Source organism: Chelonia mydas, chromosome 1, assembly GCF_015237465.2.
Source record: "Chelonia mydas isolate rCheMyd1 chromosome 1, rCheMyd1.pri.v2, whole genome shotgun sequence".
NCBI classification, from domain to species: Eukaryota; Metazoa; Chordata; order Testudines; family Cheloniidae; genus Chelonia; species Chelonia mydas.
In genome coordinates this window covers 113,357,927-113,370,721 of record NC_057849.1, presented here as the reverse complement: position 1 = coordinate 113,370,721, position 12,795 = coordinate 113,357,927, and the positions used below count along the sequence as shown (strand labels likewise).

Sequence of the window (12,795 nt, the reverse complement as noted above, 5' to 3'; positions counted from 1 at the left end):
TGACAATCCTGAAAAAGTGCTGGATCTAGGTCGAATGGAGATTCTCAGTGGTCTGCAAAGCCATAGTTATCTCCTGTGCAGATTGGTACTCTGTGGCAAAATAGTGTGGGGAAGCTTGTGCTGTCTCTGTCCATTTTGTCTGTATTCTATTCGTGGGGGAATTCTGCGCCACTGTGTGCACGCATAATTAATGTGCCGCGCACAATTTTTTTTCCGCAGAAAATAACTTCTGCCAGAAAGTTGCTGCAGTTCCGCCTTTTGCCCACGAGGGGTTGCTGTGACACTAAAACAGAGCAGCCACTCCCAGGTGGGAGCAGCCCCAACTGCCAATAAGAAAGGGAAGAGGTGGTCTGCCTGGCAGTACTGTACCTGTGGGGCCTGGTCAGGAGACAGGATATGTAGGGACAGACAGCATGGGGCTGGCGGGTCACAGACTGGGGTTCCTAATGGCTATTGGGGAGGGACAGACTGGGGCAGCAGCTGAATGGGAGTGGAGGCGCTGGGCCACATGGCGATGGGGAAAGAGGGGTGACTGAGGGGACACAGACACACATGGGGACTGGGGAAGTGGGTGCAGGGCCACATGGGGGAATCGGGGTGGCTGAGTGGGGGCACAGAGAAACATGGGGACGGGGAGGGAGGTGGAGGAACCCATGGGGATGGGGGGAGGAGGTGGATGGGGATGTGCAGGGACACATGGGAATGGGGGGAGTGGGTGTCTGAGGGTGCAGGGATAAAGGGGGACAGGTGTACCTGACTAAATGGGAGAGGCTGGGGTCAGTCAGGGTCTGCATGGGGGAGGCTCCCTAACAATCCCTCTCTGGCCCCCTCAAAAAACCTATTCCATATTTTTCCCACCCACATCCAAGAGCCCTCCAGGTTCATTCCCAGGATCCTCCCCTCCTCCCTTTCCCTCAGCTCCTCCTTTACCCTGACTCCCCCAAGCCTTTGCCCTGCACTGAGGGGTGCAGGAAATATATTTCTGTATAGTAGTTTAAATGAATTACTCAAAGTTCTGTATTTACGTGCCTAGTAAGGAATCTATTCGATAGAAACATTTCCTGAATTTTTTTCATTGTCTGTATTGTTACAGACATACTTGCTGACAGGTATTTTGAAATACATTACCAAAATTATTGAAACTGGTGTGATTGTATTGTATTATTTTGACAAATAAAATATGCAGAATTTTTAATTTTTTGGTGCAGAATTCCTCCAGGAGTAGTAATCTTTGGAAAAAATAGAGAACTTATTCTCAAGAACTGTCAAGCAGGCACCTTTCACAAACACTAATATTTGCAGGAAGAAAATTTAAAAAATGATAAATGAAATGTGAAATCCATTCTAAGTTACAGCATTAGGTATTTTTGAGGAGATAAGTGAGAATTACTCTTTAAAAATCAGTGTTTAGATTAAATAAAATGGAGGTTGTATATTACTTGAACCTGGCAACTGAGTATTTCCTGTAATTGTCTGTCTGAATTTAAAGTTAATCTTTAAAGTAAAGAAAACAATTCACTCATTCTAAACCCACTAGATTACAGACTTCAGAATTAGGTGGTTCTTCTTCTTTCATTCTCTCTAAAGAATCCTGAGATATTTACAGCTGCTTTTATTCTCAGAACATCATATAGGCACATGCCGTTTTTTGTTGATTTGTCTGTCTCTCTGTGCTGTCTAGGTTTTTATAGCATGCTCATAGTAAAAATATCTGTAAGGAATTTGATTATTTTGTTGTTGTTACAGAACAAATATGTATCTGATCTTTGTGTGTTTGTTTGCAGAAAGCTATTGCCTACCTCTTTCCCTCTGGCTTATTTGAGAAAAGGGCCAGGCCTATAATGAAGGTAAGAACAATGTTCAGTGAATTTTCGGAGTACTTTTAGCATGGCATACTAACTTTTTTTTTTGTTGTTTTTCTATAGCATCCCACTGAAATTTTTCCAAAACAAAGAGGTAAGTGTACATAGCTATTTTTTCCAGGCTATATCAAAGTTTTTATTATGAGCCTCTATGTTGTTTTTCTTTCCTGCAACCCATTTACATTTCCTTTATTAATATTTTTATAGCTGCTAATGAGGCACCTGAGTAATAAAAACACAAACCTTTCAAATATAATATGAAATTTTATTGATCTGAGGTCCTGCACCAGTGACAAAAAGTACTGCTAGAGTGAGGGTATGTCTACATTGCAATTGGAAACCGATGGTTGGCCTGTGCCAGCTGACTTGGGCTCGGGCTGCAGCACTGTTGAATTGCAGTGTAGACATTCCAACTTGGACTACAGCCTGAGCTCTGGAACCCTCCAGAGCCTGGGCTCCAGCTCAGGCCTGGATGTTTACACTGCAGTTAGCCCCATAGCACGAGCCCAAGTCTGTGGCCAAGGATTTTTAATTGCCGTGTAGACATACCCCAGGGGACCAGTGATCAGGCGACCAGCTTGGCTTAATGGTGAAATCCTAGCGGATCTTAAACATAAAAAAGAAGCTTACAAGAAGTGGAAGGTTGGACATATGACCAGGGAAGAGTATAAAAATATTGCTCGGGCATGTAGGAAAGATATCAGGAGGGCCAAATCGCACCTGGAGCTGCAGCTAGCAAGAGATGTCAAGAGTAACAAGAAGGGTTTCTTCAGGTATGTTGGCAACAAGAAGAAAGCCAAGGAAAGTGTGGGCCCCTTACTGAATGAGGGAGGCAACCTAGTGACAGAGGATGTGGAAAAAGCTAATGTACTCAATGCTTTTTTTGCCTCTGTTTTCACTAACAAGGTCAGCTCCCAGACTGCTGCGCTGGGCATCACAAAATGGGGAAGAGATGGCCAGCCCTCTGTAGAGATAGAGGTGGTTAGGGACTATTTAGAAAAGCTGGACGTGCACAAGTCCATGGGGCCGGACGAATTGCATCCGAGAGTGCTGAAGGAATTGGCGGCTGTGATTGCAGAGCCCTTGGCCATTATCTTTGAAAACTCGTGGCGAACGGGGGAAGTCCCGGATGACTGGAAAAAGGCTAATGTAGTGCCCATCTTTAAAAAAGGGAAGAAGGAGGATCCTGGGAACTACAGGCCAGTCAGCCTCACCTCAGTCCCTGGAAAAATCATGGAGCAGGTCCTCAAAGAATCAATCCTGAAGCACTTAGAGGAGAGGAAAGTGATCAGGAACAGTCAGCATGGATTCACCAAGGGAAGGTCATGCCTGACTAATCTAATCGCCTTTTATGATGAGATTACTGGTTCTGTGGATGAAGGGAAAGCAGTGGATGTATTGTTTCTTGACTTTAGCAAAGCTTTTGACACGGTCTCCCACAGCATTCTTGTCAGCAAGTTAAGGAAGTATGGGCTGGATGAATGCACTATAAGGTGGGTAGAAAGCTGGCTAGATTGTCGGGCTCAACGGGTAGTGATCAATGGCTCCATGTCTAGTTGGCAGCCGGTGTCAAGTGGAGTGCCCCAGGGGTCGGTCCTGGGGCCGGTTTTGTTCAATATCTTCATAAATGATCTGGAGGATGGTGTGGATTGCACTCTCAGCAAATTTGCGGATGATACTAAACTGGGAGGAGTGGTAGATACGCTGGAGGGGAGGGATAGGATACAGAAGGACCTAGACAAATTGGAGGATTGGGCCAAAAGAAATCTGATGAGGTTCAATAAGGATAAGTGCAGGGTCCTGCACTTAGGACGGAAGAACCCAATGCACCGCTACAGACTAGGGACCGAATGGCTAGGCAGCAGTTCTGCGGAAAAGGACCTAGGGGTGACAGTGGACGAGAAGCTGGATATGAGTCAGCAGTGTGCCCTTGTTGCCAAGAAGGCCAATGGCATTTTGGGATGTATAAGTAGGGGCATAGCGAGTAGATCGAGGGACGTGATCGTTCCCCTCTATTCGACACTGGTGAGGCCTCATCTGGAGTACTGTGTCCAGTTTTGGGCCCCACACTACAAGAAGGATGTGGATAAATTGGAAAGAGTCCAGCGAAGGGCAACAAAAATGATTAGGGGTCTAGAGCACATGACTTATGAGGAGAGGCTGAGGGAGCTGGGATTGTTTAGTCTGCAGAAGAGAAGAATGAGGGGGGATTTGATAGCTGCTTTCAACTACCTGAAAGGGGGTTCCAAAGAGGATGGCTCTAGACTGTTCTCAATGGTAGCAGATGACAGAACGAGGAGTAATGGTCTCAAGTTGCAATGGGGGAGGTTTAGATTGGATATTAGGAAAAACTTTTTCACTAAGAGGGTGGTGAAACACTGGAATGCGTTACCTAGGGAGGTGGTAGAATCTCCTTCCTTACAGGTTTTTAAGGTCAGGCTTGACAAAGCCCTGGCTGGGATGATATAACTGGGACTTGGTCCTGCTTTGAGCAGGGGGTTGGACTAGATGACCTTCTGGGGTCCCTTCCAACCCTGATATTCTATGATTCTATGATTCTATGATCTTTTTAAAGAAAAGATGTTCTGCCATTGAGAAACATTTCTAATAACATAGTCTGATCGAGAGCCACTGAAGTCCATGGGAGTCCTTCAGTTGGCTTTGGATCAACCTATAAAGCATTACTTTTTTATTAGTATTTGGTATAAAATATAATTAAAAAAACCAAAACTTTCAGGTAAACTCAGTGCTTATGAAAAGTAGCAGATTGACAGCCTTGGAAACTGAAGTGATCTCTTTATCCAAAGCATGGGCACAGAACATGCAGACTATGCACGCTTTCCACCGTTATCTGCCCTTGATCTGGCAGGATCAACTCTGCAGTTTCTTTGCCTGTGCAATCTTTGGTCTTGTTCCCAGTAGCGGTTTTTGTTCGTTGGACATCTGTTCAGTGGAAACAATTTAGACTACCAAAATCATTTTATATGGAACACTAAACAAACATTGCAACAACTTTTAGTTGCTACTGTCCTAAGCTTGAAGTGAACTACAGTGGAGGCACATCATATGCGCATTTAACTTACGCAAATTCAACTATATGCGCTGGGCAAAAAAGAAGAAAAAAACAATTTTAAATACTGTAATGCGGGCGATTCTGCCCACCATTCTACTCAATGAGCATATGCCCCGGAGTGAGCGTGAGATGGGAGACGTGAATCTGCTGTTCCCTCAGTCGGTCTCAGTTCCCGCGTGCCTCTCATGGTGTGAGCATCTCGCCATGCTGAATGTGATTCTGGTGTTTAAAGATACGTATTGTATTTTTTGTACAACATGGCCCCTAAACGCAAGCTAACTACTTCATCTGGTGCTCAACCGAAGAAACAGCAATCTGTTCCAACGCTGGAGGAAAAACTGGCTGTGTTGGACTTATTGAGAGATGGTCTGTCCGTCTCCAACGTGGCGCGTAAATATGGCTGCAACGAATCTAGCATCCGTGTCATCAAGATTCGAGAGAGAAATTTGTCAAGCCATGGCATCAAGTGCTCCAGTAACTGATAAGGTGATGAGCCAGGTGCGTGATAAGACTTTAGTGAAGACTGAAAAAGCATTAAACTTATGGCAGGAGGACATGAACCGTAAACGTGTGCCTATTGATGGCAACACGTTGCAAGAAAAGGCTCTTAGCCTCTACGCCCTGTTCAAACGTCCTGCCGAAGAGGGACAGTCTTGTGATGAGAAGGAATTCAAAGCCAGCCAAGGTTGGCTTAACAATTTTAGGAACCGCTTCTATCACAAACACGTGCAGACTACTGATGAAGCTGCATCTGCCAATGAAGAGGCAGCAAAAGCCTACCCCAAACAATTAAAATCACAGAAGAAAAGGGCTATCTTCCAGAACAAGTTTTTAATGCTGACGAGACTGGGCTCTTCTGGGGAAAAAAAAAAAAAAAAAAAAAAATGCCCAACGACACTCACACTTCGAAATCAGAAAGATAGACCCCTGGCTTCAAAGCAGCTAAAGACGATGTGGCTGTGTTGTTTTGTGGCAATGCGGCTGGACATTTAATAAAGCCGGGTTTGCTCTACAGGGATGCAAATCCCTGTGCCCTCAAAGGCAAGAACAAAAATCTCCTGCCTGTGTTCTGGCAATCAAATAAAAAGGCTTGGGTGATGGCAGCATTATTTCTGGATCGATTCTACAAGTGTTTCATTCCGGAGGTCAAGCAGTACCTCAAAGAGAAAGGACTTCAATTTAAAGTGTTGCTGATCGTAGACAATGCTCCTGGCCACCCTGAGGCACTCCAGTTTGCGCATAATGACGTTGAAATAGTCTTTCTCCTCCCCAATACCACCACCAACCTCGCAACCAAGGCGTGATTCGCTGTTTCAAGGCCACATACACGAGGCTTACGTTCTCATGGATACGTAGCGCTATGGATGCTGATCCCAATCTTAATGTGATGGCAGTGTTGAAGGACTTCCAACACTCCGATTGCATCACTTATATTAAACTTGCGGTGGATGCAGTCAAGCCTGAAACAGTCAATGCATGTTGGTGAAACCTATGGAAAGAATATGTGAATGATTTTAAGGGTATCCAGACCATTGATAAAGAAGTGAAACGCATTATTCAGGTGGCCAGGCAAGTGGGTGGTGGTGGCTTCGTCGACATCCGTGATGAAGAAATTGAAGAATTATTTGAGGGCCATAGAGAAACATTGACTAATGAAAAGTTAAAGGAACTGATAAAATCGTCTACAGAAGACGAAGATGACGATGACTAACAGGAAGATCCAGCAAGTTGGAATCTTCAAAAATTTGCTGAAGTGTTCCAAGCAGCAAAACACTTGAATGATTTAATTTCTGAATATGATCCCTCTGTGAACGAAGCCTCAAAATCACACATAGTATTATGGACTATTTGAGACCGTATCAAGAAATGTTTGAGCAGCTCAAGAGACAACAGCGACAGTTGCCGATCACCATATTTTTCAAGAAAAAACAACCAGGAGCAGATGAGCCTACACAATCAACTTCCTGAGCTGAACCAGAGCCAACCACTTCACCATTATCATTGTCGTCGTAGACTAGCAAGAATATCCAGGATGAATGATGAGTGGTTAGGTTTACTGTTTTCCTTTTTTATTCTTTTTCTCTCTTTTATGTAATTAAAAATACTGTAAGTAAAAATACTGTAATTATATTTTGCATATGTATACTCTTTATTATATACTGTACATTTATACATATTACTGTACAGGGTTGTACAGTATACACAAAACCATGTACAGTATACTGTACTTTATGGGTGATGTAAGAGATTTTCAAGGGTAATTTTCACTATGCATGATTTTCGCCTTATGCGCTGACTTTAGAACATAACACCCATGTAAGATGCAACTCCACTGTAGTGTGGAAAGGTTCTGCATCCCCAGAACCACTGAGTCCCCCAAAGAACACAGTTCTGATCCTCAGTAATATCTTATTTTCTCCCTTATATGAATGCTCATATATTAGCAGCTGCTGTCCTGAAAACCTTTAAAGCTAAAAACCGACTTTTTATATCATCTGAAATTTTGGAACATCAGCTTTCAAATGGTATAAAACATTAATTTCTAACTTCAGTGCATTGTGAAATAGAAGCTAAAATCATATTGCAATTGAAGAGGCAGCAAGATGGTAATAATAAATGTGATTCAAAAGTCTGATGGCCATTTCCTATTGTCAGCACTAGGCTACTAGTACATATGCTTTCAGGACTTATGAACTCTTTCAGACGCTGGTCTTATCCTAGTGATTGTGGGGTGTATTTGTATTTATAGCCAAAAACAGCCTTATCAGTAATGATCACCATTTTTCAAGGAAGTCATTCAATTCTCTAAAAGTTATGTCTTTAAGAACTTTGAAGTGCAAAAATACGAATTTGTACTTCAAAATGGTCCTTGAGCAGTCATCACTGAGCAGCTATATCATTACCAGCTAATATAGTATCAGGCCGCAACATGAACATCTACTTCTCACCCTATTTTTTTCTTCAGTTTCATAGTTTTACAGACTGAAATACACAAACGCTATCATAAATGTGGTCAATAACTGCATCTTTTAATAAAAGTTGAGTCTAACTCACATTGACTGTGTTTTAAAAGAAATTGACCATGGTGAAAACAGAAGCCACTTGATGGGTTTAGTTGCAGTTGCTTATGTGATGTCTGAATTTGGCAGTTTTTACCAGTGTTCCTTCTGTCTTTGCCAGCTTAGTCTTTTCCTACCACTAGTGCCTCTGCCATTTTCCTCCCTTAACTCTTCTTTGTAATGCATATTGTGCTTATCAGGTCTGTCAGAACTTGTTTTCATCTGCCTCTGATCTTCTACAGACTGTTTCTTCTTCATTGGCGATGAGATGGTTGGGATTTATTAACTTTTTCAATTCATAAAAAAGTAATGTCAGTTTCCTATTCCTGCTGCTTTTTCTATGTACATGGTGAGGGCAGAGGGGAAACAAAAACAAAAAAGCTGTTTCCATTTATAAGATAGGATTTATTATTGCAGGCCAGCATTAAGTAAGCTTCTACTCACCTCAGTTTTATCTGCAGCTTCCCATCTTAGCCTCTTTTGAGTATAGACTGGGCATGCCAAATTACTTGGAAGTTTTGTAATGTGTGCAAATGTCTACAAGAATCTGGCTTTGACTTTACTAAATTAATCTAATATGTTTCCTAAACCAGGTATAGCTTTGGTGTCCGGGTTTAATACCTCAAATAAATCAACTCACTAAGTAATGTACTCCTATTGAAGAATATTTGACACAAAATGACTGATAAATATTGTCAGTGCTTGAACTTGGTATCAGTGAAATCTTGGCTCCGTTGAAGTCAGTGAGTGTTCCCACTCTAGAAAGATTTCACCCTCTCTATATATATATATGTAGCACAACACTATGTAGCACATATATATATATATACACACACACACACGTTAGATTTGAATTTCTACTATTAAAACCAGCAGAATTTAATACAAATAATTTGCTAAATGCATTTTACTAAATATTTTTTCTAAAGCTGCTTATAGTTCTGAACCTGTTACTTGCGCATTTTAGTTCTCTTCTGTAAAGTTAGCATAGTGTTGTGCTACTTAAGAAGACACTTGAATCAGGAGAAGACTGATTTTCCACAGCTGCACAAAATTATGGATTTTAAGCATTCTTTTTTAGTTTTTATCTATTAAAATTTTTGCAATTCTAGGTAATTATGGGTGGGTCGGACAATAAGTATTTAATGAAAGTAGACCTTCAGAGTCAAAAAGTTAAAGCTTTATAATAGTTAAAATACAAATTGTCAATATCACATATCAAAATATACAAAGTAAATATCTTTAAATCAAACTCTAAGTTCTGAGGCTGCATTTTCCTTACTTTGCCAATTTGAAGAAAATATTTTTGTTCGTTTGTGAAATCGACATTTACCCATAAAAATCTAATCCTTCCAAGCCTAACTATAATATCTTCTGTACATCTTCTCTGCCCAGCAGTGGCACTGGTAATTGCTTCAGATTCAATTTGTAGATTCAGATGACGTGTCACTGTAGGAGGTAAAATGACAGAAAAGTTTAATTTTAAAATAAAGGAAATTTTTATTAGATGAAAGTATCCTTTAAATTATAAATCTGTTCATAATTTTTATATTGCTAAAGCATCACATAAATGTTTTGGCTCCTGTGATTAGACAGAAGAAATTGTTTTAACTGTTTTGCCTAAAAATATCTGTGTTCTGCACACTGTTCGCTCTGGAATATAGTTGAGATATATTATCAGGGCAATGTCATAAAGTTTATTCAGCGGCTACCCATATAGTACTGCTGTTTCTAGAAGACTTTATTTTCTGGAGCTGTCAATCTGGCACTTTTCATAATCATGGTATAGCTTATAATTATCTTTTAGTGTGCATTTATGTCTAGTCTAAATTTGGCACCTCTTGCTGTATTGCTATTACATAGATTCCTTGAGATTTTATTTAAGATATACAGCAGGGCTTCCATTATGTAATGAGAGATTTAGAATACTGTATTAAAAATATCTGGTTATATTAGCAGATTGAGGTGGGATATAACAAGGTATGTTAAAATATTAGCTTTCCGTACTGGTTGAATACCCATGAAATGTCTTTACTCTCTGGTATTTTAAAAGGTAATTGGTATTATAAAGGAGGTTTATAACTTCAATTTCAATACAGTTATCTAGTTGCTGTATATTATTGCTTTTTTGTCTAATTTTGCTTTTCATTAGCAATCCAATGGGGAGAAGATCACCGTCCATTTCACTTTCTCTTTTATACTGGCAAGCAGTCATTTTATTCATTAATGCATGTAAGTATGTTATAGTCTATGATAAATAATGTTAACTCTAAGCCAAGTAAAACATTACCTCAGAACTACATTTCAGAAGCTTCTGAATTTACCTAGTGATTTCATAATGGACCGTAACACTACTAGAGGTGAAACATAATGTGTTTTGTTAAGTCATAATATTTATTCTTTCATTTAGAGAGAAGTTGTTGCCTAATTTAAAAGCAAATGGTTTGTTTGCCTTTTTTTTGTTTTGTTTGGAATTAGGTCTGAATATTCTGAACATTTTTCATTTTAAACTGTAGTTTAATTTAGTATCAGTAACGCTTAGCGGTGGTGAATGTCCATCCAACAGAGATGACCAGATTTAGGATTATTCATTGTCCTTTTTAAAATACATGTTTTTCGTCTTAAAGAGAAGAATTGCAGAAATGTGCTGACATTTAATGTGAAGGAAATTTGTATTAAGTAGCTCAATAGATTTATATTTTTTTAAAATGTTTGAAGATTAAGTTTACATGAAAAAACAATGTGCACTTAGGTTAGTATGGTTGTAAGACCATGAGATCTCTGTCCATTTACCTTTATGATAAAAGGTACATCTGATAGAACACTACTAGTCCCAACTTCTTTATTGTGTGTTCTGAAGAGCCCTTTTATAAATATGCCCATTGGTAGCACATAAATTCTTTGACTGCCTAGAAGAGCCTTGTAGAGAGATGTGTAGTATTTTAATGCATGGTTATGTGAGACCAGAAAAGACCCACTTTTGTAGTCAGATACTTTCAATTTGATGCTCCTGTCAGATTCTGTTTTCCTCATTATGCACTCTTGAAAAAGTTATAACAACATTATTGGACTTTTCCCAAAAATCAAATTCTGTACATAGCTTTTCTTTATTTTTGAGAATTATCTGGTGTTTATTTGTGCTCTACAAACCCAAAGGACAAAATCCCCACCTGTCAGGTACATTTATTTCTTGGAAAAAACCCTTTTTTCGTTTTTTGTTGACCTTGGGCAAATGAGCTTCTTGCCCTGGCAGAAATGAAATGAATGATAAATGTAGAGTGTGTCTTTGCTGAGTAATGGAGCTGCAGCATAGGCTTTCCACAGAGGTTTTCTCCTGCACAGCCTGAGGCAGCCCGAGGACCCCTGCTGTTCATTTAAATAGGTATGTCAAATCTGCCTCGAAACGCCGCTGGTTTGATCTGTGGTAATATTTGTGAAGGTTCCATATGGACTTGAGCCCCCTGCAGTGCTAAGAAATAATGTACAACGCTTCATGGTGCAGACGCAAATTTTCTCTGAAAAGGGATGCAATGCTGCGTTTTAGCTGTCGGAGAGGATGATGGAGCTGACGCGCTAGGCCTGTCAACTTGTTACACGGATGGGTTGCACGCAGCGAGGCTGTGGAAAATCTGTGCCTTTTAACTTTTCTACTTAATCACGGTTGTAGCATTGCCTTTAGACTGTATGCTACATTAATTCTCTTCCTGCCTTCTGCCTTTCATCCCAAGTTTCACGGAAAAAAGTAAAGCATGCAGGTCTTGTAGAGGAGCCTTATCAAACAGCTGTCATCTGACAAGCCATTTGCATTTGTTTTGGCTGAAACAGAGCAACCCAAGGGCAAGATGTTTTGTTGCATTCCATCATAATGAAGAAATTACAAATTTTACAAGGAGCACAATTTTATTTTTAGCTCTTCCTAGCCTTTTAAAAAAAGGTATGTAAGATTGCCTAAGAAATAGTCTTCCAAAGGATAGTGTGTATCCTGTTACAATACCACTTGATTAAATCTTCTTCAAATGAAATCTGCTTGACAAACAAATTTCATTACTGTAGGGTATTTTAAAGTACTTGAGTGTTCTTGGGACATTTCTAAATTTGTCCATTAAATAGAATTATATAAAGCAGAATTAATTAAACAGGATTTAACATCCTTTTAGTTAAGCAGCTGCAAAAAAAGGTGAAATCTGTATACAATGCTTAACATTGTTTTAATCTCTCATCAGGCTAAATATGTTCTATAAGAATTATAGATTGATTTCTTTTAAACTACCAAAACTGTAATTCATACAGCTGGGAGAAAGAAAAGATTGCATGTTAATGTAGTATTTGCATGAATGACAATACTTTGTATGGATTTTTTAAAAAAATAATTGCTACATAAAGAGTGATAAATAGGATAAAGAAATGATTATTTGGCCTAAATGTTTCAGTCACAACTGCATTTACTGACAGGGATCTCAGATTTTATTAATTGCAGTTGAGACAGCCAGTCACAGCAGTGCCATTTGTTTAGATAATGCTAATAAAAAATGTTAGACATCTGTTAAAAGTAGTGAATACATACATTCACCCTACATCTTATAAGATGCAGCTTATATGTGAATGTATGACTTGAATATTAAGTAAGGCTTCTATAAAACTTGAATATCCTTTGTATTCACATTGCTCTCTTTGTTCTGCTTGTTGAATATAGTTTAGTCTTGGGGACGGGGCAGTTTATTCACCTCTTGATGTGCAAGGGATTTGTTGCATGTAACTCTAACGTACATTGAGAGAATTTAACCCCTTCACATGTGTTGTG

At 39.8% G+C, this 12,795-nt stretch overlaps 1 protein-coding gene across 2 annotated transcripts in view; it reads left to right on the top strand.

Moving 5' to 3' along the window:
• MRPS9 (mitochondrial ribosomal protein S9) overlaps positions 1-12,795 on the top strand; it is a 46,702-nt gene that overhangs the window by 16,566 nt on the left and 17,341 nt on the right. For both annotated transcript variants that reach the window (XM_037897901.2, XM_043536571.1), the window contains exons 3-5: positions 1,785-1,847; positions 1,926-1,956; positions 10,147-10,226. In XM_037897901.2, coding sequence (XP_037753829.1) covers positions 1,785-1,847; positions 1,926-1,956; positions 10,147-10,226 — 174 coding nt within the window. The remainder of the gene's footprint in view (positions 1-1,784; positions 1,848-1,925; positions 1,957-10,146; positions 10,227-12,795) is intronic.